The sequence below is a fragment of the Puntigrus tetrazona genome, chromosome 16 (genome assembly GCF_018831695.1).
Source record: "Puntigrus tetrazona isolate hp1 chromosome 16, ASM1883169v1, whole genome shotgun sequence".
NCBI classification, from domain to species: domain Eukaryota; kingdom Metazoa; phylum Chordata; class Actinopteri; order Cypriniformes; family Cyprinidae; genus Puntigrus; species Puntigrus tetrazona.
In genome coordinates, this window is record NC_056714.1 from 18,492,469 (window position 1) to 18,520,393 (window position 27,925).

At 36.1% G+C, this 27,925-nt stretch overlaps 1 protein-coding gene across 3 annotated transcripts; it reads right to left on the reverse strand.

Moving 5' to 3' along the window:
• Positions 1–157: 157 nt before the first annotated feature.
• Positions 158–27,819, reverse strand: mroh1 (maestro heat-like repeat family member 1). Of its 3 annotated transcripts, none has more exons than XR_006252778.1 (43): positions 27,594–27,819; positions 26,944–27,045; positions 24,799–24,944; positions 23,719–23,850; positions 22,759–22,921; positions 22,319–22,417; positions 21,799–21,950; positions 21,299–21,439; positions 20,955–21,047; positions 20,331–20,409; positions 19,715–19,828; positions 19,483–19,556; positions 18,059–18,181; positions 17,580–17,687; positions 15,587–15,731; positions 15,060–15,103; positions 14,299–14,440; positions 13,682–13,734; positions 13,401–13,508; positions 13,198–13,317; positions 12,540–12,662; positions 12,139–12,285; positions 11,288–11,314; positions 10,470–10,592; positions 10,262–10,341; positions 9,980–10,118; positions 9,780–9,875; positions 9,598–9,702; positions 8,605–8,740; positions 8,358–8,470; positions 8,097–8,249; positions 7,255–7,409; positions 6,975–7,140; positions 5,948–6,153; positions 5,628–5,765; positions 5,238–5,352; positions 4,452–4,598; positions 3,942–4,130; positions 3,330–3,479; positions 3,075–3,209; positions 2,705–2,806; positions 2,534–2,599; positions 158–2,243 (listed from the first exon to the last, which is right to left on the reverse strand). XR_006252778.1 is itself a non-coding variant. In XM_043260629.1 (43 exons), the coding sequence occupies exons 2-43, from the start codon at positions 26,972–26,974 to the stop codon at positions 2,167–2,169; spliced, it is 4,956 nt and encodes a 1,651-aa protein (XP_043116564.1). In that variant the 5' UTR covers positions 26,975–27,045; positions 27,594–27,819; the 3' UTR covers positions 158–2,166. The 3 variants fall into 3 exon arrangements, 1 of the variants encoding a protein (XP_043116564.1); XM_043260629.1 differs by having other exon boundaries at positions 2,705–2,799; positions 3,067–3,209; XR_006252779.1 differs by lacking the exon at positions 11,288–11,314.
• Positions 27,820–27,925: the final 106 nt, after the last annotated feature.

Below are 27,925 nucleotides of genomic sequence, written 5' to 3' on the forward strand. Positions count from 1 at the left end.
GTACATTTTTAAAAGTGCCCCATTCACAAATTTTATATATTTTTTCCTGAGTGATTAATATTTATTTAATAGATAGATAGATATAGGTATTAAGTTTATATTTTAGTGCAGTTTTCTACATAATTTTCCGAACTCATCAATTAAACCCACATGGCAGTTTCAGGTTGTCATGTATAATAACTTTAATGATTCTGTTGTACATATTCTAATCTCCATCATCAAGAGATCACGTCTAATACATGATACAAAACAATTTGTTGAAAAAGGAAACAATATACATACAAAAAGAAATTAATAAGATGCAAACATGACACCGTGCCCAATACCACGATCGCCCAGCAGAAACCTTCAGTGGAAGTCTGATTGATCTGAAATCCATCCTAGACACAAACACAATCTTTCTGTGACTTATCCAGGAATGAATTCCAATATCATTATCACACTGGGTTCCTGACCAAATGGAATAACTGCCACTAATTGCTAAATTCTAAAGTATTTAGATTAATGGTCTGTGTCTTTAGTAAACATTTTAATTTGATTGATTTGTGCTAATACATATTCAACACCCTGAGCAACAAAAGGAGTTGTAATGTTATTTTTCACTCTCGAAACCCAGAGCTTCAGCTCTTCTTCATACCGCACTGTTTTGCAGAAAACAAATTATAGATAGACCTATTACGTTCAAAAGTTTGGGGTCGATAAGATTGTATTTATGTTCTGTGTGAAAAATGTATGATTCTTGAGACGCTGTGACCAAAAACATGTTGTGAATTTTTTTTTATTAAACTAATTTTCTATTGTGATATTTAATGCATCCCTGTTGAATAAGTGTTAATTTCTTTTAAAACAATAATGATAAAAAAAAAAAAAAACTAATGAGCCCCAAACCTTTGAATGGTAGTGTATACTCCAAGACAAAATATATTGATATTTCACTATTTCTCACTGTGAGTTTGCTCCTTAATTCTTTAATGCCAAAACTCATTAAATATCAAAAAGCTGAAGGAATGAATACTTTGTAAGGCCATTTACATTGAAATACATCAACTGTTTCATTTACGATTTTGTGTTTACATAGATTCTTATTCAATTGTATATATGTTCAGCTGCTGTAAAGGGCGCTGTACATGTACTACTTTTGTAAAAGTAGTTGATTTACATCACTTTTGTCCAGTTTATTAAGATGAAATCTAATGAATTGACTAATTCATTCAAAACTCTTCATGCTCAAACTCTTGTGCATTAACATTCATTTCACAGATACGGTTTACAAAACGGAACAAGACAAGTGCCATAGAAAGGCCAGCACTGGTGTTTCAGCTACACACAAGCTTCACAAAATGATTATGAAACATGTCAGAAATCTTTTTAACATCTAGTACAGTTCATTTTTTTTTTATAAATCTATGTTTTGGCACTGGTTTTAGTCTACTTTTATGACTTGGTCGAGAAGGAAGCACGATTGAGTTCCACTGTAGTGCATGAGATACGATCAGACCCACAGAAGTCACAGCAAAAACACTATAAATGCTTATTTAAATAGGATTTTTAAATGTGGTTTTCAGTACAGGATATTTCAGTTGCAATTAATGGCTTAGCAGCTTATGCTAATATACATCCCTATTAGGGCAATTTATTGCTGAAGGTTTATGGTGGTCAATATGACTCAATCTGCTTTTTTTTTTTTTTTTTAATAGGATTAAACTCTTAACTGAGCAGTGCATCTGATTTTATTACCAGAAAAACTTTACAGTGTTGATGTTGGTTAAAACATATTGATTCATCCTACATAAGTTTTTAATGATTTAATGGTTAAAGCAGCGATACGCATTTTGCACGCTAGATGAGTGGTAAAGCAAGTGATATCAGCTCGTTTTTAAAGGGCTCGCAGGTCGTACCTCACATTAAAAACCGCCGTCGGTGAAAAACCGGGGCTAGGAATCGCAAACCGTATATCTGAGTGTACTTAAAAGTGCTGTAACGTCAATAAATGTCTTTTCCTTTTTATTCTTCTCTTTTCTTACAGAACTAGTGCACAGTCTTTGGTCGATAATAAAAACCTTTCGAGGCTTATTATAGAACAACAATTCAAAACTTCCTCCTTATCCGAAGCAACACAATTAAAATCAAAAGACTAATCTGATTGGCTGCGGAATGAAGGTAAAGTCAGTGAAAATGACCCATGGCTTCGGCGGCTTTCACTCGCACGAGAGGATCTGGATCCTGCAGCAGCATCACCAAACCTGAGGACAGAAAAAAAAAGAAGACATGGATCAAAGAATGAATCAAAGCAAACAAATGGAAAAATATAAGTAAATCAAACAAGCGCAGGGTCCATTTATGTGATAGAGTTACAACAGAAATATCTTCTACACTGTATTTTACCAGGCAAGTCTTCATTAAAATAGAAGCAAAAATAATAGATTCCTTAGGTGCCACGAAACAGCAAATGTAGCAGAATAACAAGGATGTGCTGTCCTTCTTTAAATATATCTCTTGACTGCAGATATTATTATAGTACTGCGGTACCTACCCTTGGTCACTGACCCCATATTCATATGGGAGAAATGCTCATCAGGAAGGTTCCCAAGCAAAAACCCTATAAATTCACAACAGACACAAAAAGCGGTTACAAAACCACCACAAAATAACAGTATGAAAAAATGCATAAATGCTAGAAAAAAATGATTTTGTTTTTTTTTACCAATAAACATGGCAGCACCGGCCCTGATCTCAGCCCAGTTGCTCTTGAAGAACTGAATGACTGTGATGTGGTAGAAATTCAGCATGCCGGGAAATCCTGGATCTTTGACAAAACACGCATTTTATTATTCTCTCTTAAACAAACGGTGGGAGAAATCAGGATTTAGTTTATGGGTGAACCGTTTAATCAGTGAAAAATTAATTGTGTCTCTAAACTAAAACAGCTTGGAACAGTAGAAACATTGATACATAAAAAAAAGATACATGCAAATACAACAGAGCAGTGCTTATCATATTCCCTATATATGGGACTCTTTGAATTCATGAGCAGTCGGCTATTTTAATGTGTGAAAGTTTTTTTTTTCCCGTACTAGGTATTTGGTGAGGTCATTAATGAACTCTCCATAATGAAGACCCTTCTCCTCAAGAAGATGATTCTGGAACATGGCAGAGATCTGTTCTGAGCCTATGACTGGAGCACATATGCGCATGGCGTACTTGCATGCCTAGGAGAACAAGCATATTCTCTATTATTACATTTTGCATTATTAGTGTAACTAACTTTGAACATTTATAGCCATCTCTGGCCGATCCTCTGTAGGAGTGCGTGCAGACTAATCACTGACCTTGACCACTTGAGGGTTGGGATCACTGAGATGTAGCAGCAGGCTGACAAGAACATTGTGGATCTGGTCTTTAAAAACAGGCTCGCCAGAGCCAAACTTCGACAGGTTCCCCAGGAGCACGATGGAAGCACATCGGATCTCATCGTTCTCCTGACAGAACATAAGAACGGATCTTTAAGTAAAGCCGTACAAAAAAAGAAACACTTGCCAAAACACTGTACTCTAATAGCCTGTATTTATATCTTATATCGTAAAGATAGCGTATACAGTTTTCAAATTATTAAGTGAATTCATTATAATTTGCTTTAATTGTAATTAATGTTAACATGCAAAGACAGGATATTATTTTGTTATTTTTGTAATTAATTTAGTTATTTATGAGTTAATTATAATGGATATTTTTTTATTCATTATTTAAGCCTTCCCATCAACCCCAACAAAGGTAGAACACGTAAAAATGTTTTTAGTAACTGTTTTATCGTTGTTTCATAACTACAAGCTACTAATAAATGATTGTTTTTTAAAAGCACAAAAGGCACAAATCCAATGCAATACAAATGTGAGATTATCTTAAAAAAAAAGAGTCTTTTTGTCTTCTCTTAGGACACTCACATTCTCCAGAAAGGGTTTAATCTTCATGAAAATGTAAACCACAAGCAGGTGGACGTTCTTTTGGTCCAGGTAAAGCAATATCTTGGACATTCCAGACATAGCCTCCAGTGTGATGAGTTTCCCTGGATCGTCCTTCTCTTCCATACCTGAACTCATGGCAGCTAAAAGCTCCTTTGCATATTTATTCACCTATATAGGAACAGAGACAGTGAGATGAATATATAGTAACATATATTTATGTTCATGCTGAACTGACTGCTTTTGTTACAATACTGTTATAAGTAATGACAAAACTTAACTACAGAGAGAAGACATAAAATGCAAAAGATAATAACAGGCGTCTTGTGCAAGGTGTCTTAAGCAAAGGCATTTTTCTGCACATTTTTATTACCGATTGTTGCATAAACAAGTTGCCATGTGTCTCATACTCTTGCCAAAAATCATTGGCCAAAACAAAAAAAGGCAATTAGACTCTTCATCCAATGAGTGTTTTCAGTGGAACGTCTATACCTTTTCAGGTGAGCCCACAGCAATGTTCCCCAGGCCTCGGACCGCCAGCATGCGAACCGTACCGCAGGTGTCAGTTATTCTTTCCATCATGTTGTTCATCAGCATGTCCAAAATCATCAGTTCAGTCACTACGTGATGGTTCAGCAGCTTGGAGGAATAAACAAATAAATCTTGACATCTAATTTACAACAGCTATTAGTACACATTAGAACAGGTTACTGTATTAAAAAAAAAGACCTGTCTGGTTCATCACTCATAGTTTGGTACATTGCTGTCTAACAACATCTTGGAAAATATAAAAAAATAGAAAATATTAATATTAACACATACACTTAGTGTTGAATTCAGTCTCACTGGACTTGTAATTGGTGAAGATACAACATGTCAATGGTTTTGGTTATCAATTGTAAAATTAGGTTGCCATTATTACAATCTAGAAGTTCAATTAAACAAACTTACTATATTATCATGAACTACTTTCTATATTGCATCGTTTGTGAACACACAATCATTCTGTAAACTACTATTTACATTTCGGTAAGATTTTTTTTATATTTCTGAAATAACTGTTTTCTATTTTAATGTATTTTAAAATTAAACGTATTCCTGATTATAATGTTTATATAATCTTTTTTTGTGGACTCTTTTCTTGTGAACAATTACACTCTTATTAAAAAAAAACCCTGAATAATCCACGCTTCTGCAGAATAATTTGTCTTTAGTAATTTGCTGTTAATAAACTTCGAAGATCGTTAACTAAAGCCACGCAAAATAAAATGTTCTCACCTCAGAGAAAAATGCCGTGACTGTGATCCTCTGGCACTCATAAATATTACAGAGAGAAGGACACAAACTTTCCACAATGGCAGGGAGTCTTGGACCAGCATGCTTTGCCATTGCTCTGTTAGAAAGAATAGCTTCTTCAAAATGAAGTATTGCAGAAAATCACACTTAATCTTACAACAATGGGATAGAAACTTTACTTTCATAGGTATAATTTCCACAAACACACTGCATGAGACCATACACATTTAGGAGAGCTTGAAATTGATGCATGGCGCTCTCATATTATTGCAAAAAAAAATACATCATGAGTCTTCAAGAACAATTCTACTGCCAAACACATGCAATACAGTCCAAGAGAACTTGAAAATGACTGAGGAAAGGTGTGTGTACCTGGAGAGCAGAGTGACTCCTGTTGTGTGCTGCTGCGGGTCCTTCATCTTGTCCCATGCTCCCTCCTGATCTAATGGTTTGACGACAGCGTCCAGCTGAGCTCGACCCAGCAGGATCCGCAGGGCCTCTACTGCCACCCTGAGCACACAGCAAAGAGCAACACAGATGTTTTACCATCCAACCCAAAATGTAACGTCATATGTGACTGATGACAAATGAGCACATAGCCAGAACAAATTATTGATAAAAAAACCCCCAGTGATTTAAAAAAAGACTGGAGCTATCTAAATTATTCAAACTTCCATATTTATGTCACTCACCCACACACATCAAAATTGGCCATGTTAATTTTGTTAGTATTTTTGCGGTCTGAAATGATACTGTTGCTGTTGAGATCTTTAGGTAGCTGAACTCCCACGCTGGAGCCCAAGCGCACCAGAAGAGCGCTGAAGAGCTTTGGAAACAGATGCGCCACGGCATCGGCAGACTGGCCATTCAGCATCATCTCGCGCAGAGCACAGGTCATCTACAAAACATGGCAAGAAAATCACTAACTCTAGATCAAAACAGTTTGGGATATGACCAGGGTTGCCAGGTTTTCACAACAAAACTCACCCAATTGCTACGCAAAACAGAAATTAATCCTGCAATTAAGCACGCTAACACTAAAAAAAAACTAAAAAAGACTGGAAATCTTTCCCGAAAGCCAACTTATCAAAATGATTTCTGAAGGATAACGTGATACTGAAAACTGGAGTAATGGATGATGAAAATTCAGCTGCCAACATATTCATGCCAACATATGAATAAGTTACATTACTTCAACATAGAAAACATTTATTTGCATTGCAACAATATTGCACAATATTACTATTTTAATGTATTATTGGTGAGAGCAAGAGATTTCCTGCAAAATCCAAAAAATTAACAGTAGTGAAAGCCACTTAAAATGGCATTAAAAATGAATAAATGGAACAAAAAAGGTTTAAAAGCTTAAACCATTTCCTCACTAATGTAACAGTAAAGAATGCAGCTATTTTTTCGTTTTCACTAGCATATGTTTTAACAAGCTGTGACAGTCAATGGCATTGGGTGTCAAGACATTTTGCAAAAACACATGCTTTCTATTTTTGATGTGTGGTAATGGGAAGCCCCGCTCACAGTAAAATCTTCACACCCTGCTTCCCAATGCTGCATTTGAAGCATTCTGTTTCAAATCTGGTGTAAGCTTCTCTCCTTCATTACAGACAGAAAATGATTTGACACTGCATAATTGACACGTTGTGACTAGTTAGGATGAGGCGTTAATACTCAAATAAGACAAAACAAACATATATAAACACCTACAGCCAATGGTTGGCTTGTGGCAACTTTGGTTAAACCGGGTCTCAGCATGGACTCTTTCTTATCTACATAGGGAACCATAACATTCAGCTTCTCGATAATCATCTCCATGATTTGCAGGGCCAGAGTGCTGTCTGCTCCTAGAGCTATCCACATCTCACAGCTCCAGCTGGAGGAAACACACAATGACACAAACATAAGCACATCGTTATTATGCTTGAGCTTCACGGAGCACATGACAGACAATGAATGCCTTCACATAAACAACACATACAGTAATCACCTGTCGTATGGTAGCGGGTAGGCAACGAGCGTGTTGACCACTGTCTGCAGATGCTGTGTAGCGAGGATGAGGATGGACTGACCGATGGCCACTTTCACCTGCTCTTCACCAATCACCTGCAGCCGGTTGTGTAACACCTCAAGCATCTCTGGCACCTGACAAAGAGTCAAGGTACAAATAAAAACCGACAAGATAGAAATAATTATAGTTTTATTGAACTTCACGTGAAAACAGGAGCATGGAGCACTTGATATGATCCAATGAGTAGATAATGATAAAAGTGAAATTCAATTCAACAATGAATTGTCTCTTCGATAAATCAGCTGATCTGGTTTACAAAACCAGTCTGAATGATTCATTAAAGAATTTAGAAGTGCGAAGTTAGAATAAGCTAAATTAGTGAATACTGACACATACTGCAGAAATTTGAAGTCAAAAATGAAAATAGTGTTTTTAATTGTTATATAAAGTAATGCTGTTCTTTATATTCAACAAAGAATCCTAAATCACAGAATTACGCGGAAAAAAACATAAGCAACAACTGTTTAACACATGATTTGTGAGGAAGGATGACGTGACAATGAACGTAATAAGCTGTTTGGCTAATTACTATTTTACTGTATTTTCAATTAAATAAATGCAGCCTTGTTGAGCATTAGAAACAAAAAAAATCTTTTTGAACAGTACTTATTGAATCTAGAGGTTTGTAGCAGTATATATTTCACAATAAATATATAAATTTTAAAAAAGCCCCAAAGCTAAAGCTCAAAGGGCTAATATAACATGATTGTTGTATTCAGAACAAGTTTGATTTCCCACAATCTGATGAAGGTATAATGTACCAGATCCTGTAGGCCAGCACCTCTGTTCTTCAGCAAGGTGTTAAGGATCACGCTGGATGCTCTGGAACAGTTGGACTGAGAGTCCACCAAACCATCAAACAGCATAAACAACAGGGTGCTCAACTGCTGCTGGGGCAAACGCTTACTGATGATCTAAAACATAAGACACACGGGGTGAAGAGAGAAAAGCAGTCAGTTTCATTTTCACAAAGCAAGCTAGAGGTTTTTTTGGAAGTAGCCGTATTTTAGGAGACAATTAACCTTAGTCAGCTCAGAGCAGGTTTTATACAAGACCGAATGGTCAGGATTGCTTAGCTTCTCGCGAACATCTAACAGACACTCAACTGAATCGTCCTTGTAGTCCAGTGAAAAGCCTTAAAAATGGAAGAGCAAAGACACTATGTATTTCAGCATAACATAACGCAATAAACAATGTCGTACATACAAATTGCAATCTAAAGCTCACCCTGGGTTAGACAAAACTGTGCTATGAAAAACTGGGCCGTACCTTCGTAACGCAGCTGGATGTACATCAGTCTGTAGACACAGTCTATGGCTGCCCGTCGCACCTCAGGGTTTGGGTCTGTGCACCGTGGGGCCAGACGCCCCACAAGAGCTCCCAGATTATGGAATGTCACTAGATTCTAGACCGAGAGAAAGAATGAAAGAGAAAGATTCATTAGCACAGAGCTTGAGATGTAATAAGATTTTAACTACATTTATTTCCCAAAGCACATATTTCATTAATCAGTGCCCCGAGGAAACCAAAACGTCTTTTAGGAAGAGCAAAATAAATGATCCTGCTTAACATTTTAGCTTGGGCAGAATAAAATAACAGATGTTGAAAGGGAATGCTTTGTGAATCAGCCTAGACAAATTTTTTACATTCTTTAGATACAGAGTTTTGTAGTAACAATCTACAAATAACCAGAAGACTTTTTTTAAACCAAGAAAGTAACACTTTAATTGCTAATTTTACATTCTAAACTACTTTAAATAGTTACTTTAATATAACTAAATTTCTATAATCTATATCTTTTAATTATAGTATATTCAAATTACTTTATACAAACAAAACACTTTTCTTTAGAGATTTTAGAGACGCTTAAAATGTAGAAATAAGACGACTAGCTTATTACTATAACATAACCCTTCAAAAGAAAAGCTAAATTCTCAAATCAGACAATCTAGACAAGAAAAATAATCTGCCAATGGTGTATCAACATAATCTTGTTTTTTTGTTTGTAATAAGATTATTTTGCTTACCCCACTGGGAGATTGTTGTGCATGTTCTAAGCAAAAACTCACTTTATTATTTTTTTTGGAAAACAAGACAATTGTTTTGAATTAGAGTTTTTAGATATTTCAGCTGGAAACAAGACAATAAAATCTTGGTTTGAAAAGCATTTTTTGCAGCGTAGAAATTCAAAGAATACCACTAATTACTGCATTATAGATTTATAGATGTATATGTAATATACACACACATATGAGTCCTTACCTTCACACTGAGATTGTCTAAGTAGAACTGCAGTAACTCTGCGGTGGTCTTTACTGCCCTCTCCCGCTCATGATCTTGCCCTGAGCTCAGCCAGCTTTCTATATGCTGGAAATTGCAAAAGCGGTCAATAAATGGCAAAGGGACAGCAAAATGGCAAGTAACTTTTATAGTTCCTTCTTTACCTTGAACACAGACTGCAGACCATCAGGACTCAAGTCTCTGGCTAGCACATTCCTCAGCAATTCATGAAGAGCATTAAAAGTATCCGAATATAAGACCTGAGGGAAAACACACAGCACTGAAAAACATACTGTTTAAAGGATACAATAGAGAGTACTGATGTTCTCAGGTATGTGTAGATACATGCATATTTTATTCTGACCTCTCTTTGCTGTGGATCCAGGGCTTCTTCATCTTTAGCCTTGTCTGGAGCGTCCACACTAGGAAGCCCATAAACTCCATTCAAACAAGTTTTTAACAAGTCAAAGTTTTCATTTTCTGTTAAAGGAGGATCTAAGTTTCTGAAGGTTTGTGTCAAGTTCTTATCGCAGCGCACTGCATTGCAGTGGACAAACATGCCAGTTTATAATATGTTTACAAAATTAAAAATAAATGGACACAGAAGTGAAGCTGAACACAAGAACGATTTTAAATGGTAGGATACATGAGGTTGGCACATGTGGTCAATACAAGATAACGAACAGGGGTCCGCATGACATCAGTTGGTTCAGCTTTTATGAAATCCTGCAGGTGAACAGAAGGCATACATGGCAAATAAATTAGAATAGCATTATGAAGGAACAATTTCTTACATTGGAAACATACATACAGTATATTAAAAAACGAAATGATCTTCATATCAAACCTCTCACCATCATAACGCCCATCAACTCTTGTTTGCGGGAGAACAGGAAGCCCTGTTTACGAACACTTTTGCTGATGGCCTTGGCAATGAGTCCGACACTATGAATGAGACTGAGCTTCATAGTCAGGTCCTATGATGTGCCCATAAACATACACAGACAAAAACACATAGAAAGAGATGCAAACACACACTCAAACTATGTGCAATGAAACAAGTGCAAATGTCAATCAAAGAGCACAGACAAATCAAGACCTGGAATTAGGAAAGTATTTCCCGGTCACAGGTGCACTCAGCATGCTTATTATAAATTCATTTAATGTTTGACCTTAATTACTTGTACTCTAAACAGTGCTATAATGAAAATCACAATCTGTGAAAATATAATTGTGATTCAATAGAAAAAGAGTTGATGAATAAAGCCACCTAAAGTCCACAAAAGCCAGAAAACCAAGACACTGTGACGCTTTAGTAAGGCAAAGGTTATCGGGTTAGTGAGCACTTTTTGACCTTCTCAAAAAAAAAAACACTGAAATCTTACTTACTAGAGTAAAGCAAGTTTAAAAGTCATCTTTATTTTACACTCTAATATAACAATAGAGCTTATAAAAAGATCCAAACTAAACAGGAAGAGCTTATAAATGTTTTTTAAAATCCATCTCAGGGTCATAAAGAGATAGCTGAGAGGTTTCTGAACTTTTTTTGAGAAGCTCAAAAGGTTATACTGTAAAGATTTTGATTGCAGCATCAAGACTGAAGAAAAAGTAAGTTAAAGTTTAAAGGTCAGAGGTGAGAGAAGGTCCTTGTGATCGCTTCCCTTCACGGTACCTTGGTCTCTACTTTAATTCCCAGAACCTGTGCAACAATAAAAGTAATGATGCGATGTAATTCACAAACATTAAAGACAATCCTTTTTTTAATAAGAGAATGGACTATAAAGAATGATAAATTAATTGATTTTTTAGATACTGTTTGTACATTGAGGTATAAATGTCTTTTGTCTGTTGTCCCTGTATAACATCTCAGTTTGGGAAAAATTCTTCTAAAATCCCAATAAAGACCAAGACCAACTCTTCACTTTCATATTCAAATTGGACAGGAGAATGTTGAAACAGAATGAGTTACATGGTTCTCTAACAGTGAAATTATTTTAAATCGCACAATTACATTATGAATATTGATGAGGTATGATTCAGTACTCAAAGAGAATTAATGATCCTTGTCATTAAAAATCTTTTAGATCAAACTGTCACAACTGCAGCCTCAAAAGCAACCAACTGAATCCTGTCAACAATATACTAGGACATTCAAAGGACTTGTTTAGCAAAACACCTCACAGCAGCAGCACATTTTTCGTGCCTCACTGCTGTAACAAACAATGGGAAATGATTAATGTATTAATTCTGATCAAGCAAATGAGCTGTTCATCTAACATAATAAAATGTCTACAGAAGCATGAAATTTTTCATTTTTCTAAAAACCTCCACCAAATGTCTACAGCAAATGCAAGACTAGTAATCGTTTGGTCCATTTTTTTTTCAGAAGAAAGACATTCATTTTTAAATGCGTTAATCTGCTAAAAGTCATTTTTGTCAACTTTTAGGAGGACCCTACATGTGGCAACTGACTAAAAAGACTAAAAGCCATAATATAGAAATAAATGTACAATATTGTTTTACCTTGGTGTTGAAGTTCTTTGAGATGTTGTGGAGAATGTCACTATCGATGCGAGTGAGGAGCTTATCTTCTGGAGCGTGCAACGCAACATAGCCATAACACAAAATGAGAGTGCTCTTCATTTTCTCCACATCAACATCGTTTTTATCCTGAACGACAACAAAAAGTGACACACAACAAGACAAATGTGTAAAATATAGTCTCTGAATATCTTTCATTTTAATTTAGCCTTTGCTCAGTGAAACACTGTGCACTGTTACATTTTACAATTCCTATTATTAAAAACACATAACATGCTAAAACAATCATTTCAAACATAATTTAAATGTTACAGTTTTTAACGATTTAATTTGAGAAACAAAAAGATCATCTCCATCAAGTGAGAAGTAAAATGAAGGCCTACTTTGAGAAGACCAAATATCCCTGAGGCTTTCCTGAAGGCGTCAGACTTTCCAAACTCCTCCAGTTTTTCCAGAGTGCCATCGAGATGACTGCTGGCACATAGCCCGATTCCCATGGCAACACCCTGCATACCAATTACTGCCTGTTACTTTCATTAATTTTAATTAGCGGCTTTTAAATAACTGCAACAACCTCAGACATCCAAACCATGGGACATTTAAATATATATTGCACCAATCTATGATTAGAATTTATGTGATATGTGTTCTTTTGTAACACTTGGCAGCAGAATAATGAACTCAATTTGTGTACAGGAATGGATAAAAATGGCCAACTGGTCATCCACCAATGGACTACCATATTTTCCAGAAGCCATTTTTTATCGTCTGAAACATGCTGCTATTTACTTAAATAAAATGAAATTATTATATTTCCCGAAAGATAAATATTTTCCAAATAAGTCAATTTGCAACTAGATTGATTGCAACTGCTTTCTAATATTTGATTTTTCTTTAGTTAAAGTGATGAATTAAAGAGACGTAATTCCCCAGAGAAGGTTTTAGTGTGCTGTCAGCATGCGGTGCTTCAGCAAGCTGTTTGACTGTCAACACAGTAAACTCAGAAGTTAGAAGTGAACTAATAAGTGCTCAGTGGCGTACCGTTCTTTCAATTGCATCATTGTGACGAGTGTTGATCAAGATCTCCTGCAGCTGTTTCCTGACCAGCTCTTTATTATAGCACTGCTGAAGGATCACACCGATACACCTATACAAAAAGCTCTGAGAAAATGAGAAAGAAAGAACAGTTTATTACAAGAACTAAAGCTATATATGAAAAGGCTCAGGTGGATTGTTAAACCGACCTTCTCCTCCAGAGCGTTGTTGTAGGTAGGAAGGTATCGCGTGGCTTCTACTGCAAGCTGACCAGTCCACTGGCTGTCGTCAATGGCTGCCAGAGTTTTAGACAGGAGCTTGATCACAATCAGAAAGCAATGTCTGATTAATCACTATCAACTTTAACCATTAGGATGTTTGCATCTAATCAATGCTTAACTTTCACATATTCTAGATATAATTTATTGCTGTAGATTTCCTGATCAAAGTCTTAACAGCCATCCATTAATTCATACACATTACTACAGACCTGAAGTAAAGTTTCTTCCCATTTCTTTTTATCCAGAGAATCTTCTGTTGATTCTGGTTAAAAGACAGAGACAAACTTCAGTCAGAGATGCATTCAAACCACACTCTGGAAAACGTCAAAGATAATGGGATACCCAATATAACTTTTTAAAGCTATACCGTGTAACTATCTTGGAAGAGTTGTCGAATGTGAAATATGATTTTTCATATTTAAAAAGGATTTTGGCTGCAGCTTTGAAACATCTGGTTGTCTTGTGAGTCTCTGAGGACAGGTGGTTGTGGTTTTGGAAGACACATGAGAGGTTTCACTGAAACCTCATAATAGCAGATGAGCTCTCGTTTGACTAAAAACTGACAGACCAAGTCAGTAAAGTATTAGTTACTAGACTACATAAGGTAACAAGTCCTTTAATGTTAGTACCTACTCCACTGAAAATCTCACAGCAGGTTGAATTACACAGAGGTGATGTTCAAAATCTTTTGGCACAGCTGAACCTTTGGAAACACTTAAATGTGTAGGTGAATGCTATGACAAATAGGTGGCGAGTTCTGGTAGCCTAATGAAGAAAAGCTCAATGCATAGTCCACTACATCACTGTTATGTATAGTTTAACAAACCTTCAAGATAATTGACCAGCTTTGGAATCTCGTTTTCCCACAGAGTCTCGGTTTTAGGGTGAATGTTAGGGCTGATAGCGTGAAGCAGACTTAGAGAGGGAGCACCATGTCCCCTGCATCTAAACGGGAATGCAGCATTCACCTGAGGAACATGTAACATTCATTTTAGATTCATTACATCACGATTCAAAAAGAGCGTAAGAGGAGAAACAGGGATTAAAAGAAAATGACCAAAAAAAATCTCTGAATAAAAAGACAAAACACAACTAATACTGCAAACTTGAAATCAATCCATTGAAAATTGAAAATTGTTCATGAAAATTGTTCAGGGTTAGTAGGATTTTCTTAAGCTCACCAAGAGTATTTATTTTAAGTTGTCACTTTTTGCAGATTTTCACACAAAAATTAAAAATTTGCTTTTAATTATTCCCTTTCATGTTATGAGATAAAACAAACATCGTTGGTCCCCAATTACTTTCCATAGTAGGAAAAAAAAATACTGTGGAAGTCAATGGTTACCATCCACTGTTTGATTAACAGCATTCTTTAAAATATCTGAGAAAGAATCTCATACAGGTTTAGAATGACATGAGTAAGTATTGAGTAAGTTCTTTGCAAATGAAATCTTGCTGACCTCAAACTTTACTGTATGAAAGAAGCACTGGTATTTTGTAATAGGCAACAGTGAAATATCCTTAATCACTGCCCAGCTGAAACTGAGAACAATCTAATTTTAAAAACAGTGGGAATTTGACACTTACCAAGAGCCTTATCATCAGGATACATTGTGAGGGAAGACTAGAGCCTGCGGGAAGAAGGAAGAAACAGAATAAGACAGAGAGGGATGGCAGACAAGAGTAACCCATTAGTGAAGCCCATGATCCAAAAGCATTACAATTAACGAATAAATAATCACTGAACCTGGGACTTATTTGTCCTACTAGAGTTCAATTTAATCACTGTCAGCGTAAGAAACAATTAGCCTCTGCCCCAAAAACTTTATTCAGTTGATAAATACCACTTTTCATTTGACTAATTAGAAACAGACTCAACAGGCAAAGCAAACGACTTGCAATGAAAACAAAACGTCTGCAAGTGCAATTTAGTTTCAGGCCAACAACGGAAAAAAAGGTTTAATAACTGCTGCTGGATTTGCCACACTGCCAAAAAGACAGAAAGTGCGATTCCAGGGTGTCTTTAGGTCAGACAGTGGAAAAGCTCTTAGTCTGAGTCTAGGCTCATCAGTGACATCATGTGTGTGTGTGTGTGTGTGTGTGTGTGTCCACACCTTGTGCGTTGAAGTCGATGATAAAGTTGGGTTCTTGTGCTGTTCGTTTCTTGGTGGCCAGCAGAATTAAACTCTTGCACAAGGGGGTAGTAGCGTTGGCGTACTGATTTGGGGTCAGGTAGCAAAGCAACATTGGCCACAGAACCTACACAGAAAACAACATCATTTCAGACGTACAGTAATTAAATGAAGTAAACCAAAAGAGATACACAGAGGCTTGGCCAATTTAAGACAAAGTATTAATACCTCCCACCAGGGCCACGATAACTCTCAGTGGCTATTTGTGGCAAGTGTAAATAGCGATAGAGGCTATTTACACTAAGTGCAAATACCAATTAGATGCTATTTACACAAAGTGCAAATAGAAATAGATTCAATTTACACTGCTAAACTAGCAGGATTTTCAGCTGTTTATGCTACTTGTTGCAAATAGCGACAATTATCTGCACCTCAGTATTGTAATACAATATAAAACAGTACACATAATAACTTATTGAGTGATTTGAAATTTGAAATGGGAGAAAAAAAGTTTGAAACCAGATCAATCACGTCAAAAGGTGTTTGACACATGCTTAACCATCTGAATCACTGGAGCTGACAATTAATGACCATTTTATTAATTATGACGTGCTCAATCACATGTTTTGGGGACGATATTAGTGTAGATGACATCAGCAAACAAGGCGGGCTATTTGCACTTAGTTACACTTAGACACTCTGATAATTATTACACTAAAATAATGCAATAAACATTAATCAAACAGCTTAAATTGTAACATAAAATCTTAATGTACTGATAAGAAAGAAGAAGAAGCACAACAGCAAGAAACAAGAAAAACAGCAAAAACTGAAAATTTAACAGTATTTCACCTAAATTATTATTACAGTTTTATTAAATTTTTACTATATATAGTAAGTAAAGTTACTGTTAATTAATACACTTTTTTTCTGTAGCATTTTTAGCATTTTAGTTGTTTTTTTTTTATTATTAATTTTGTTTAACATATTTCTTGAGGTCGTTTTTTTTTTTTTATTTGTACAGTCCATACAAATATGTATAAAGGTGTGTGTATTATGCAGACAGACAGAAAGACAGCTAACTATACAAATATAAATAGATATATATATGAACTACTTCTAAATTCAATGAAGAAATTTTCTGTGAAGTTGCATTGCAATTGTTTGTTTTGAAAAAAGCGCTACACAAACAAACACGAATTGAACTGAATAAATCCCGTAAACAATAAATCCATATTCACAATAAATCTCATAAACTCAGTGCTTTAAAACAACGTGTTAACAAGATAGACACAACAAAATCTAAATATAGTCTGGCTATATGAACATCTCCTGACATTTTCCTGGTTATCATTCGAATGCGTTTTGGCGGAGGGAATGGAGACAGTCTCATCGGCACATAAACTGTCTTCGACTGTCTGCTGAGGAAAGATCCCTGTCAACGGCCTGCTGTTGATGTTGGGAAGCTCACAGGAAAAAAAGATCTAATATTTCTCTAGACACCCTCTCTTACAAGCGGCAGAGCCGGGCTGGGGCTGCTGACTTTGGCTGTGAAGATGATGGACTGTGCTGAATGACTGCAAAGCCCATCTCTCACTATGTAAGAGTTTCATTGAGTTGTCTTTAAGATAATAAGACGCATTGCAGATGTGCGTGCGTCTGATTTAGTGACAGCGGGACTGTCACTACTACAGGCACTGATGTTCTCCCTCACAAAAATTAACCATGGGTTTATTACAGTGAGTGTGGTAACCGTGTTTTTTTGGTGGATTCATTATTACAAATAGCATGGTTAAACTGAGCATAGTATGACAAAACCAAGGTTTTAACTTCAAGTTCACTTGACAAATGACATGCAATTACGGCCAATCATTTTGCTGCACAAACAGAAGAAAGGTGAGCACTGCGCAAACCATGGCTTCAAGAGTCAAGATGAGAATGGTGTATGCTTGTTTGCTCTCATCTGCATACTCACATCAGTCAGGCGGCCCACCGTGGTAGTGAAAAGATGCAAAGTGTTATCACACATACTACGCAGAGCCTCGTTAGTCACTTCCTCTGGGTCTGGAGGTCGCTGTCCTCTCTGTGCAAATATTAACAATTTATTAGCTCTTTTGTATCACACAACCTGGCATTACTAAGGCTGGGCTAAAACCAATAACCGTGCAAAGCTAACTAACTAACGTAAATATTTAAAATCTGAGGTATGCACTGAAATATTGCTCGACGTGGACTATGAACTGAATTAAAGAAAGCTGGCTGAATTTATATAAAACAAATCGACGATAGGCAATCTCGCAATGCAATGCATGGGAAATCATACAAGGAGATTTGAAACTAAAAGAGAAGTTAAAATATAATCAGCGAACAGGAAGTTGATTTGCAACTACAGTTACGTGACTGCAGATCGGGAGTAAGATAAAGAATGTGTTGGCGAGTAAGGGTTGTTTGTACATGGTAAGTGTCAGGGAGAGCGCAGTGCTGGATGATGAAACGGACGAGCAGGTCTCCTCCCTCTAGCTCTAGGTAACCATGATGAGCCATAGCACTGATCACCTGCACCACTCTCTTCTTCACCTGCACAGGCAAACACTAGCATTAATACATTTCCGAGCACTCAAAATGAGCAGTATGAGTTTCAAATAAATAAATAAATAAATAAATTATATATACATTTCAGTACTTATATGTAGGTTGAATGTCATATTAAAATATTTAAACACATGAAAATAAAAAACACTTTTTTGCACATATTTTATCAGTTTACGCTTCACCATAAACTATTTTAAGATAATAAAATAATCAACAAAAAGTGAAAATATATTTATTCTGCAAAAATTATGATTTTAAATTACAAAAATGTAACAGTTGTCATTTTCAATTGAATCAAGTGATTGTACAAACACCAAATGACAAACCTATTCATTTGCGTACTGATTACCCAGTTAGTGAGTTGTGGCTTTTGCTTTAGTCATTACGTGACAGATTAGGTAGTTAAATGTTAGGTTTTATGGCATATACATCATTTAATTCCATCGGTATAGGATTCTTCCATTGGTCTTTCATTTATTCTGTGTTGATTATGTTTTAAACTTAAGCTTATTTGATCAATTTCTTCATTTGTACAAAGATAGCACCTACTGAGACTAAAGATACATGAAGCAAACAATGCAATTATTGCCAAAGCATCCTCCTCCTATTACATAATGTACATTTAAATAAATGACTGAATGCTGCATTGTGTTGCGCCACCTTGTTTACGTTTGCTTAATGATTTTTATGTTCTCGGCTATGGCGGTGCAACAGCTTACTTCCAGTCAACGTAGCCGTTCATGTGTTGCTTCCATAATGTTAATAGCTATGTTTCCATCCACTTTTTTTTTTTTTTTTTCATCACCTCACTTTTTTGTCTAAACGTGTTAACACAGTTGCACTCCCAAACATCTAGAGCCAGAACAATTTTTGTTATTGCGTTTCAGCTGGCACAAGTCATTTATTATGTAGGAATAAAGTGCCACAGGCTTCCCCAGCCGCAGCATCTTTAATTTATATAACTGATATTTCGCATCAGTTTCCCAGACGATTTCGTTTTTTTAAACACGGGATTGAAACAGTTCTTCATTTGCAAATGTTTTAGGGAATAATCTAATTTTGTGCACAAGTTAACTTAGGAATGTTAACAAGGAAACTTAGCCGATGTCAAATGCTCCTACGATGTATGTACATTTACTAGACAAAATTAAATAAACCAGCAACATTGTGAAAAATGTATTTTAAGGGAGTTTATTTTATAAAGGTCTGCAGGACAAAAAGTGCCCGAAGTTGTTGAAACACCCATATTTTGTCACTTATCACACTGAGAAGATATATTTATGTACCTTATTACTGTGGTCAGCCAGAGGTTGCCTGATGCTGGCTAAAATTAGGAGCCTCTTGGTTTCCATAATGGAAGCTTGAACAGACAGGGAAGATTTTTAAAAATACAGGTCTTTAAATGACAATGCCAGCCAAATGTTTTGATCTTTTCATGGTCAAGTAAGACAATCTGAATACGAGTGTCTGGCTGAGGAAGACGTATTTGGCGTATTTGATTACATGTTTAAAACTCACTGGATGAGTTGATGAGGTGTCTGAGAACAGCCAGCGAGCCCATTCTGTTCCTTTCATTGCTGTTCTCCAACCTCTGGAGAACAAACACCATCAGACGGTCTGGGAACGTGTTAGCTGGAGCCAAAAACAACGAAATATAGAAGTGTAAATGAATGCAATTTGTCAGGTTTGCCCTCAGTTACCAACAAAGGCTTTGACAGTGTTCTGTGCCAATAAATGAACTGCCAAAATCTGTGTATGAATGTGAGAATTGACATGCGCGCACACACACACACACACACACACACACACACACACACAGAGAAAACACTTCTTGCATCTGCTTGATAAAACACAAAAGCAAGAGGAAAGCGATCCAGCTGGTGTGCGTGACCTCAAATCAGCACCGAGCACACAACTGTATGATTTCATCTCACTGATTGGAGAAGCCTGCTGGTCTGACACTTTAACTTAATCTCAGCTCAGAATCCATCAGCACATGACAAGGATATTGCTACAGCAGTCAGCTGACTGGGGATACAACATTTGCCTGAGCTAGTCCAGAAAATAGATTTCAATCAGATGTTTACATTCGCATGCACCTTAAAATGAAGAAAAGGGTTTGACCAAGACCCACCGAGAATTGTAAAGCATCGCAGGACCTCGTTGTGATTTTTCACAGTTGGAGGGTTGCTGAAATCCATAGGTGAGCATATCTGGAAGGAAATATTTATATAAATCCACTGACAATGAGGACCTGAAAACGTGAAACTCTGTTACGTTTATAAAAAAATTTATTTGTTTTAGTAACTGACAGTTGTCCAGAAAAACTAAGTAGCATCTAATAACAGAGTAAACTGATATTTCAAAAGGAAAAAAGCAGTGGTATGAATGCAATTTATAATTTATATAAATGATAAAAAAAATAGCTAATTCTAATAAAAATGCTGAAGCCAAAAAATGAATGGTTTAAAATAAACATTCTAATCTGTTCTAATGTTCTAATCAGATTTTTTGTAAATAATTCTTATTGGGTTAAACCGTTAAATGGCCCTGGGCTGTGTAACACTGTTAGGCAACTTAAAACCTGTTCAAATAAAATGAAACACTGTTAGGCAACTTTAAACCTGTTCCACCAAAATAAAAACATGATTAAAAGATACTTTGCAATGGATTTAGTCTGTAAAAGGCCTTTGTCATCATGACTTATGAATACAAAAAAAAGCGGTGCACATAAAGAACGAATCAAAGAAACACTGACCTGCTGGTGCAGAGCAACTAGGAGACCATCAATCTGTGTCTCCAGCACTCTGCTGCCCATATTCACAGAAGCCTCCAGGACCTGACACAAGCTCTGAACAAACACAAACAGAATTTGACTACATTAGGCAGAGTCCTGGATGTTCTCATAGACTGGTCTATGAAGGTCACAGCAGGTTGATTAAATAACGCAAAAACAATTACACATTTCCAGGTCTTCATTGAACACAATATGAAAGCTGTGAAAGCTAGGAAAGGCATGTGAGCTTGGACTGAATAACTGGTTGACCTATTAACTTCCAGCAAACATGTTTTGTAATTGTGAAATGGTGAGGAGGGCTTTACCTTGCTAATGATGTAGTGTTCTGAATTCTTCTTGTAGAGGCCCAGTATAGTGGGAAGGAGTTTGGGAAGCTGTTCTTCCAGTTTATCATGTGCCATCAGGTGACTCATTGACCCAAGAGCCTCTGCAACAGTCAGACGCAGCTGCAGAATGATGACACACACGAGAACACGTGCATGAACCCACATCAAATTAGAGAAAATGAACACAAACGCTTAAATAGATAAGGAGAAAAAAACAAAATGTCTAAATCTTACATTTTAAACAGAACATATAATTTTTTATCTTTTCTGGCTGAAATATAATGTGTAAAGGCAAAATGATGACATACAATCTTCAGCATTTACAAAGAAATCGGCCTTTTAAAAGAAGTAGATTTAGTTCGTAAGCTTTAATTCCAAAGAAAACTGAACTGAACCCAGTTGGCCCGTGTTCATGTGCCTCTTTACTCTCAGAGCGAGTTAGCTGTAATTGGATGTGTGCTTCGTCTCATTAAATGTACCTTGGACTCTCTGCTCTGGATCCAGCTGTTGAACAGGATGTCATAGGCTGAGTAAATCTCACTAGAGAAGGTGTCTTTACGCACTGTTGGGTCTGGAGCTTTGTCCAGGTTGGCCAGGTATTCTAGAATGCTCTCGCTGAAGCGGCAGAGAGCTGAGAAGAAATGTTAAGAGACGAGAAGCCATGTCACTACACGCATTTAACTCTAATCAAAGCATTTCAAGCACATACAAAAATACACTGCAATTTTACAATCATAAAGTTACAGTAAAGATGTTTTACATTGCCACAAAAATATCAGTGTTCTTAGCATTAGTTTCTTAAGCACCAAATAAGCACATTAGAATGATTTCTAAAGGATAATGTGAAATGAAGACTGAAGTAATTCATGTTTGCGATTAAAGGAATTAATTAAATTTGAAAATACATTAAAATATATATTTTTTTATCAAATAAATGGACTTTATTTATTAAAAATCACTAATTTAGCTGATGCTGAAAATTTAGCAGATATAACTTACCGGATGAGAAGACCCACTTCATGTTGTCTTGTTTGGTCATGCCCAGCATGGGTAGCATGGTCCCCATTATAGCATTGAGAAAAGGCACCATACCGTATACTGTGGGCAGAGGTTGAAAGTCAAAACAGGTATAAAAAAAAAAACAAACACAATAACAACAAAACAAAAACAAAGCTAAATCAATTTCCCTAAAGTTCAGTGAAATGAGGAACAGACACAGTAGTGATCAACTGTCAACAGCACAAAGCATGATCGATCATCAAAGGTTGCAGCAGGTCTACTTCCATTTCATTTCATTAAGGTAAAACGTGCATTTAAAATGTAGTAAACTGACATTAAATAAAATCCAATTTGAATCCAATTTCACGGATAAAAAAAAAAAGTCATAACTACTCACACCTCAAAATTAATTTCCGAATGTTCCGATTAAAGATACGTACCATTTGAGTCGGAGAGATTGGCTAGCGTCTGGACCACAAAAAAGTGAGGCAAAACTCCCGGCTGGAACTTGCTGAGTATCTCCTCCATGATGTCGTTAATATATTTGTTTCCCACAGCAACCAGAATATTACTAGCTGCTTGTTGCCATTCTGGGACAACCTCCTAAAAAGAGCGGACAATTCACAAAAAAAATAATTACTGTATAATTTGTGTAGTATATTAAATTCACAAACAATAAACAACTAAGAAAAGAAATGCTCTGCGTTACTAAACTTCTTCAGATGAAACACCTATGTATTTTAAAAGCAAGAGACTAAAAACATATTCTTTATATTTTTAATGGAAGTGTTTAAACGCGTGATTTATTTATTTATTTTTGAGTCTCATACACTCATCAAGTCTGCTTCAGTTTAATCAATATTACAGTGAAAAGAGTAATATTGTGAAATATTATTATAATTTAACATAACATTTTCCCCTATACAGATGTTTCATCGGACGCACCTGACCCAAAGTTAACTTTGGTCTGATGAGTAATGAAGTTGGTCTCAGGTTATTGTAATGCGGGATGCGTTTGCCATACATTTATTTATTTTTATTTCCAAAAGGCTTTATTGAATAAACATGAGCACGTAATGCACATTTTTAAAAAGACCGAGGCGTGGATGTTTTTACATCACTGTATTTCTATAGGAAGACTATCTTTAGAAAATGTCATTTTCATTTCATCTTGCATGCAAGGAAGCGGCTGAAAGCTCGGAGCTGCTTTTCTACAGCCGTTACCAGGAAACGGCCATTTCTTGTGCTTAAAGCACCTCCTACTGGCAGAGAATCAATTTGCATTTTTAATAAATCCGTCTGAATCAAAAACTAATCTACTCTAGAAGGACTTAGCTGTTGTTATTGATTCTATTGGGATGTCTGCTGGAAGTTAAGTCAGTGCGAGTCAGCTGTCCCACCTTTGATTTTGTCATCTCATCTGATGCTAGCTGTATGGCGCTCTTGATCTTGGGGTAGCTGATGTCATCAATCCTGCTCTTCACCACCAATTCAATGGTTTGCAAGATCACCACTCTGTGCCCGACCACAAGCTACAGAGAACAAAAAGAACTGGCAAGTAAACTTCTGCACAGCTCATACAGAAATACACCATGAAAGACATGCTAACTACAATTTGAAATTTATCGCAGGCTCATACATCCTTTATACAAATTGTATTAAATCGGTCAAATATCAAAACAGACTTAAGCTAAATCTGAGGCAAAAACAAAGAAACCCAGTCCTGTCTGTGTTTGTGAGCAGCGGCTAAGAGCTTTTGGTTACATATAAGAGGTTTACTACAGAGGAGATTGATGCATTTCCTTTTTAAAGAAAGACACACTAAATTAGATTTTTTTTTTTTTTTTTTTTTTAGGGAAATGGCGATTTTAACCTCTGGGAAAGAAATTTTGCAATTAAGGAAAATAAAGGAATCACATGTTTGCATAATACAAAAAATAGAGCACAAAACTATTTAATGTGACCTGCTGAATTACAAAACAAATGTTTCAGAAACAACATGTGATTGAGGATATTAGCATAAAAAAGGATGAAACACTGCTTCTGCTTCCTGTTATAGCTGGCCAAAAAAAAAAAAAGTCAGGAACATACTGTTAAGTGCACTTGAATATCATAATATCTGCTCAAGAAAAGTACTTTTTTCCGACGTACTAGCATGGAAATGTTACTTGATTTACAGACATTGTTAGTATATTGATAGCTATTTGTACAGCATTGTGTAAAACAGTTGACATTGAATTGAATTTAATTAAAAACAGTAAAAACCTAAATATTGTGAAATATTGTCATTTAAAAATACAGTTTAAATAATAGAAATCCAATGTATTAATTACAATAATTTTAAAATGTTTAGATTCTTTGAATTTCATGACATGTTCTAAAGCTTGATGGATTATGATAAAGGCCATATAAAAACCATGACATTCAGCAATAATCTTCATAATAACATGTCGATGTTATAGGGAAACTCTTTGGCTGACCTTGGCATGTTTGAGCAGGTAATCCTGGCACATAGACAGGACTTTATCAGGCTGCTGGTTCCCCAGTGTCAAGATGGACTTCCTGACCTGTTCCTGCACCACTGGGTCCCTGTCATTGGCAGCATCCAAAAGAGCCAGGGTCACCTCTGATTGGATAAAACAAACAAATACATTTATGCACAGAACGTGATGGTATGAACTGTTAATATATATTTACTGGTACAGGACTTCTATTTTAACATACATTTAAATGTAATTTATTCCTGTGATGGCAAAACTGAATTTTCAGAAGCCTTTACTCCAATCTTCTGTTTCACTAAATCCTTTAAATTTTCTCAAGAAATATGTATTTTTATCCAAGTTGAAAGCAGTTGTGCTGCCTGATATTTTTGTTGAAACTTTTTTTGCACACACACACACATTTTTAAATCTTACGGACCCCAACAGCTGTCCTGTTGCTTTATGTCCGTTTCCCAAAAGACCAAAAATATTTTTTTTACAACTGCATCACACTATGTGGTAAATCCAGACAGATCACTCTGACACAACCATATTCCTTTAACACCAGAAACAGCCTGCTCGAAAACAACCCTTTAGCGAGTGGGTGGTCAATTAATCATTGGGATTAGCGTAATTAACTCTGTCTGAGATGTGCACTAGTTGGTCACAAGCTCTGCACTGAGGACATGATTGATGCACATGACTCACTCCTGCTCCTGACCTCACAATATAGAAGAGGAAGATCTGCAATGCAGAATATTTTAAGACAGACTTTGCAACATCTGGATATTTTAACCACACTTAATCTCCACATACAGACCCATCTGATTAGATTATTTTAATCTACCTACAGCGCACAGAGTAAATGAGTTGCCTAAACATACTCAGTGGGCAATTAGCTTCAGATCCAACCTAAAGAACAGTGTTGAAAGACACTAATGGGAGAAACCCATGACTCTGTTCAGTGTGACTAGATTCATGGGGTACATTTTAAAATGAAAAACAGGTGCTTTTAGTTTGCTCCTAAATATGCCCTTTTGACACAAACAGGTGATATTAATAAAGCAGTAGTAATATTAATATATTTTATTTACGGTAATGTCAGCATTTTAGGTTGTTTTCATGGCAAAAACAATTTAGAAAATACACAAATACAATAAAAACCAGCAAACAAACAAAGAAGTTATATTACAAAAGATTTTTTTACATTAACATATCCCAAAAAAAACTGTCAAAAATATACTATTGAATTATACTAATGAAGTTCATTTCATAAAAGAGTTTGATATTAATAAAGACGTGATCAAAAGTGAGAGTAAAAAAATATTTCATATTCATATTTGAATGATTTCTGAAGCCTTGTGCAACATTTGACCGAAGTAATGGAGAAAAGTCAGCTTTGCCATCACAGGAACAAATTACATTAAAATATATTAAAACAGAAAACAGTTCATTTAAATTCTAATATTTATTTATTGTTTTTACTGTAATTTTGATTAAATAAATGCAGAGCAAGAGAGACTTTTTTTTCCCAAAACACAAAAAATACCAAACCTTTCAACGGTTGTGGATTATCAAGAAGCATACATATATTGTGATGAATGAAGTACATTTTTAATTTGAAAATTCAGTTTCCTTTAACCGTGGATGTTTAAATCGGTGGATGTAAATGAAGATGACAACATTTTGTTCTTTCTTGTGCTTATTACATTTTTTACTTGTGTTCTACTGTTGTCGCTTTTAATCACAGTGCATTCATCATTCTGAATCTACTTCATAACATTTATTGTTTTCATTTATCTAAATTTGTAAAAAGACAATGTTTTTGACCACTTTCAGAACAAATACACAAATGTTTAGCTGTATATTGAATATTGTGAAAAGACTGAAAAAAATACAGATATATTTTCAACTACATCGCCCTGCCTTAACCTCTATGTATAGATTCACTACAAGTAACGCGTGTTGCTTTATACATACTGGAGATGAAATCCAAGGCAATGTTTAACACAGAAAATGCATTTGTGGCGTTATAACTCGGCTCGAAACATGCAGTGTCACAAGATCCTGTTCGCAGGTGTGTGGAGTAACATTAGATTCCTTGACATGAAGCAGTGTGCAAAGTGGATAAGAAGTGTTACTCACGCTCTACGTCAGTCTCCTCTATAACGCCCATAATGAGGCTGGCAGGACAGATGCTATTAGGAAAGCATCTGGTGCTCCACTATCCCTAAAAAAGAGCCCACCCTAAAAATATAAACCAACAACATCAGAGATGACTCAATAATCAGTTTGACAAACATCACTCAAATATCAGGCCTATTATGGTAGCAATTATGTCAAACTACACATAATATCTAAACCCAGACAGATAACAGTGTGGGCATATGCAATTGCACCCATGATTACTAAAATACTGTCTAGGTAGTCAGCTTAATAGATTTTGTGACTAAGCCCGACACAGCGTTCCATGTGATTAGGCAATATATGACACAGATAAAGCATAAGCATGTAACATGCACTCAAAACAGGACGTTACGAGATATTGAGACGCAATAATGTTTGTTCTTATTGTTCAGCTGACATTGTAGGTCACTTCCACAGCCGTTGGTATTTCAGGTTCAATGTCAACTTCCTCAAAGACGCAGCGACCTATTAAATAAACTGTGACAGCGTTTGCATTACACTTGCGTTAGCTGTTATGTAGTCAAGGCGACCGCAATACGAATACAAACGTTTAATACGATTTTTCAACAACGTCAAATGTCTTAAGATGCACAATATGTCAATCTTACCTTTCACCTCGACAGCTTGGCTCGCTCGCCCTCAGGCTATTCACACGACTTCCCTTTTCTCAGATGCATCGAGCAGTTACCAGTCAGCGTAGGGCCTGATGTAAATCCAATAAGTGGTTCTGATCCTAAACGTTACCGTATAATTGATTATTCGGCTGAGGTTGATGGTCTCATAGACGCTACATTTTACCATAGGTAAACACGCCTAATCACGTGCTTCTGCTCAGGAGGAGCGCATCAGAGTGGGCGTGGTCTGCCAGCCAGTCCTCCAAACACCAAAGAAGAAGACACATACCGCATGCAAATCCACAACGTTGTATATTTCAACGCTT